The following is a 440-nucleotide window of genomic DNA, read 5'->3' on the forward strand; positions in this document are numbered from 1 at the left end:
CACCTGCGTCGGCGCAGGCTCCCGGCGCCTGCGTCGGGGGCTGCGCAGCAGCAAACCCCAGGGCCTCCTCAGCACCCCGCGGCAGCTCTAGCCGCATGCTGCTGGGGCTGCCGGGGACCCCCGTGAGGGGCCCCTGGCTGGGCGAGCAGCCCTTGCCAGGAGCAAACCCTAAACTAGGGTCTGTGGCAGCAGTGCTGGCGGCTGCCCAGCTGACAGATGAAGAAGAAGACACGGAATGCACAACAGAGTCCAGGCTGGAAGATCTGCAGCTCAGCCTGTCCGAGTGCTGCTGCTCCCCACGTTGCTGCTGCTCCTTCTCTTCCGGCCGCTGCTGCTTCTTGGGCCCCTCCTGCTGCTGCTGCTGCTGCTGGGTTGGCTCCCCGCAGGGCCGGCGGGCCCGGCTCTGCTGCTGCCACAGGTGCTGCTGGTGCTCCAGCAGC

The 440-nt window shown here is 68.9% G+C and overlaps 1 protein-coding gene across 1 annotated transcript in view; it reads right to left on the reverse strand.

Moving 5' to 3' along the window:
* Window positions 1-430, reverse strand: part of ETH_00037670 (HECT-domain (ubiquitin-transferase) containing protein, putative) — a gene marked incomplete at both ends in the record, with an annotated part of 2216 nt that extends 1786 nt beyond the window's left edge. Inside the window, one exon of the mRNA XM_013375692.1 lies at window positions 1-430. Coding sequence (XP_013231146.1) covers window positions 1-430 — 430 coding nt within the window.
* Between the last annotated feature and the right edge of the window lie 10 nt (window positions 431-440).

The sequence above is a fragment of the Eimeria tenella genome, genomic scaffold (genome assembly GCF_000499545.2).
Source record: "Eimeria tenella Houghton genomic scaffold, Eth_scaff2991, whole genome shotgun sequence".
NCBI classification, from domain to species: domain Eukaryota; phylum Apicomplexa; class Conoidasida; order Eucoccidiorida; family Eimeriidae; genus Eimeria; species Eimeria tenella.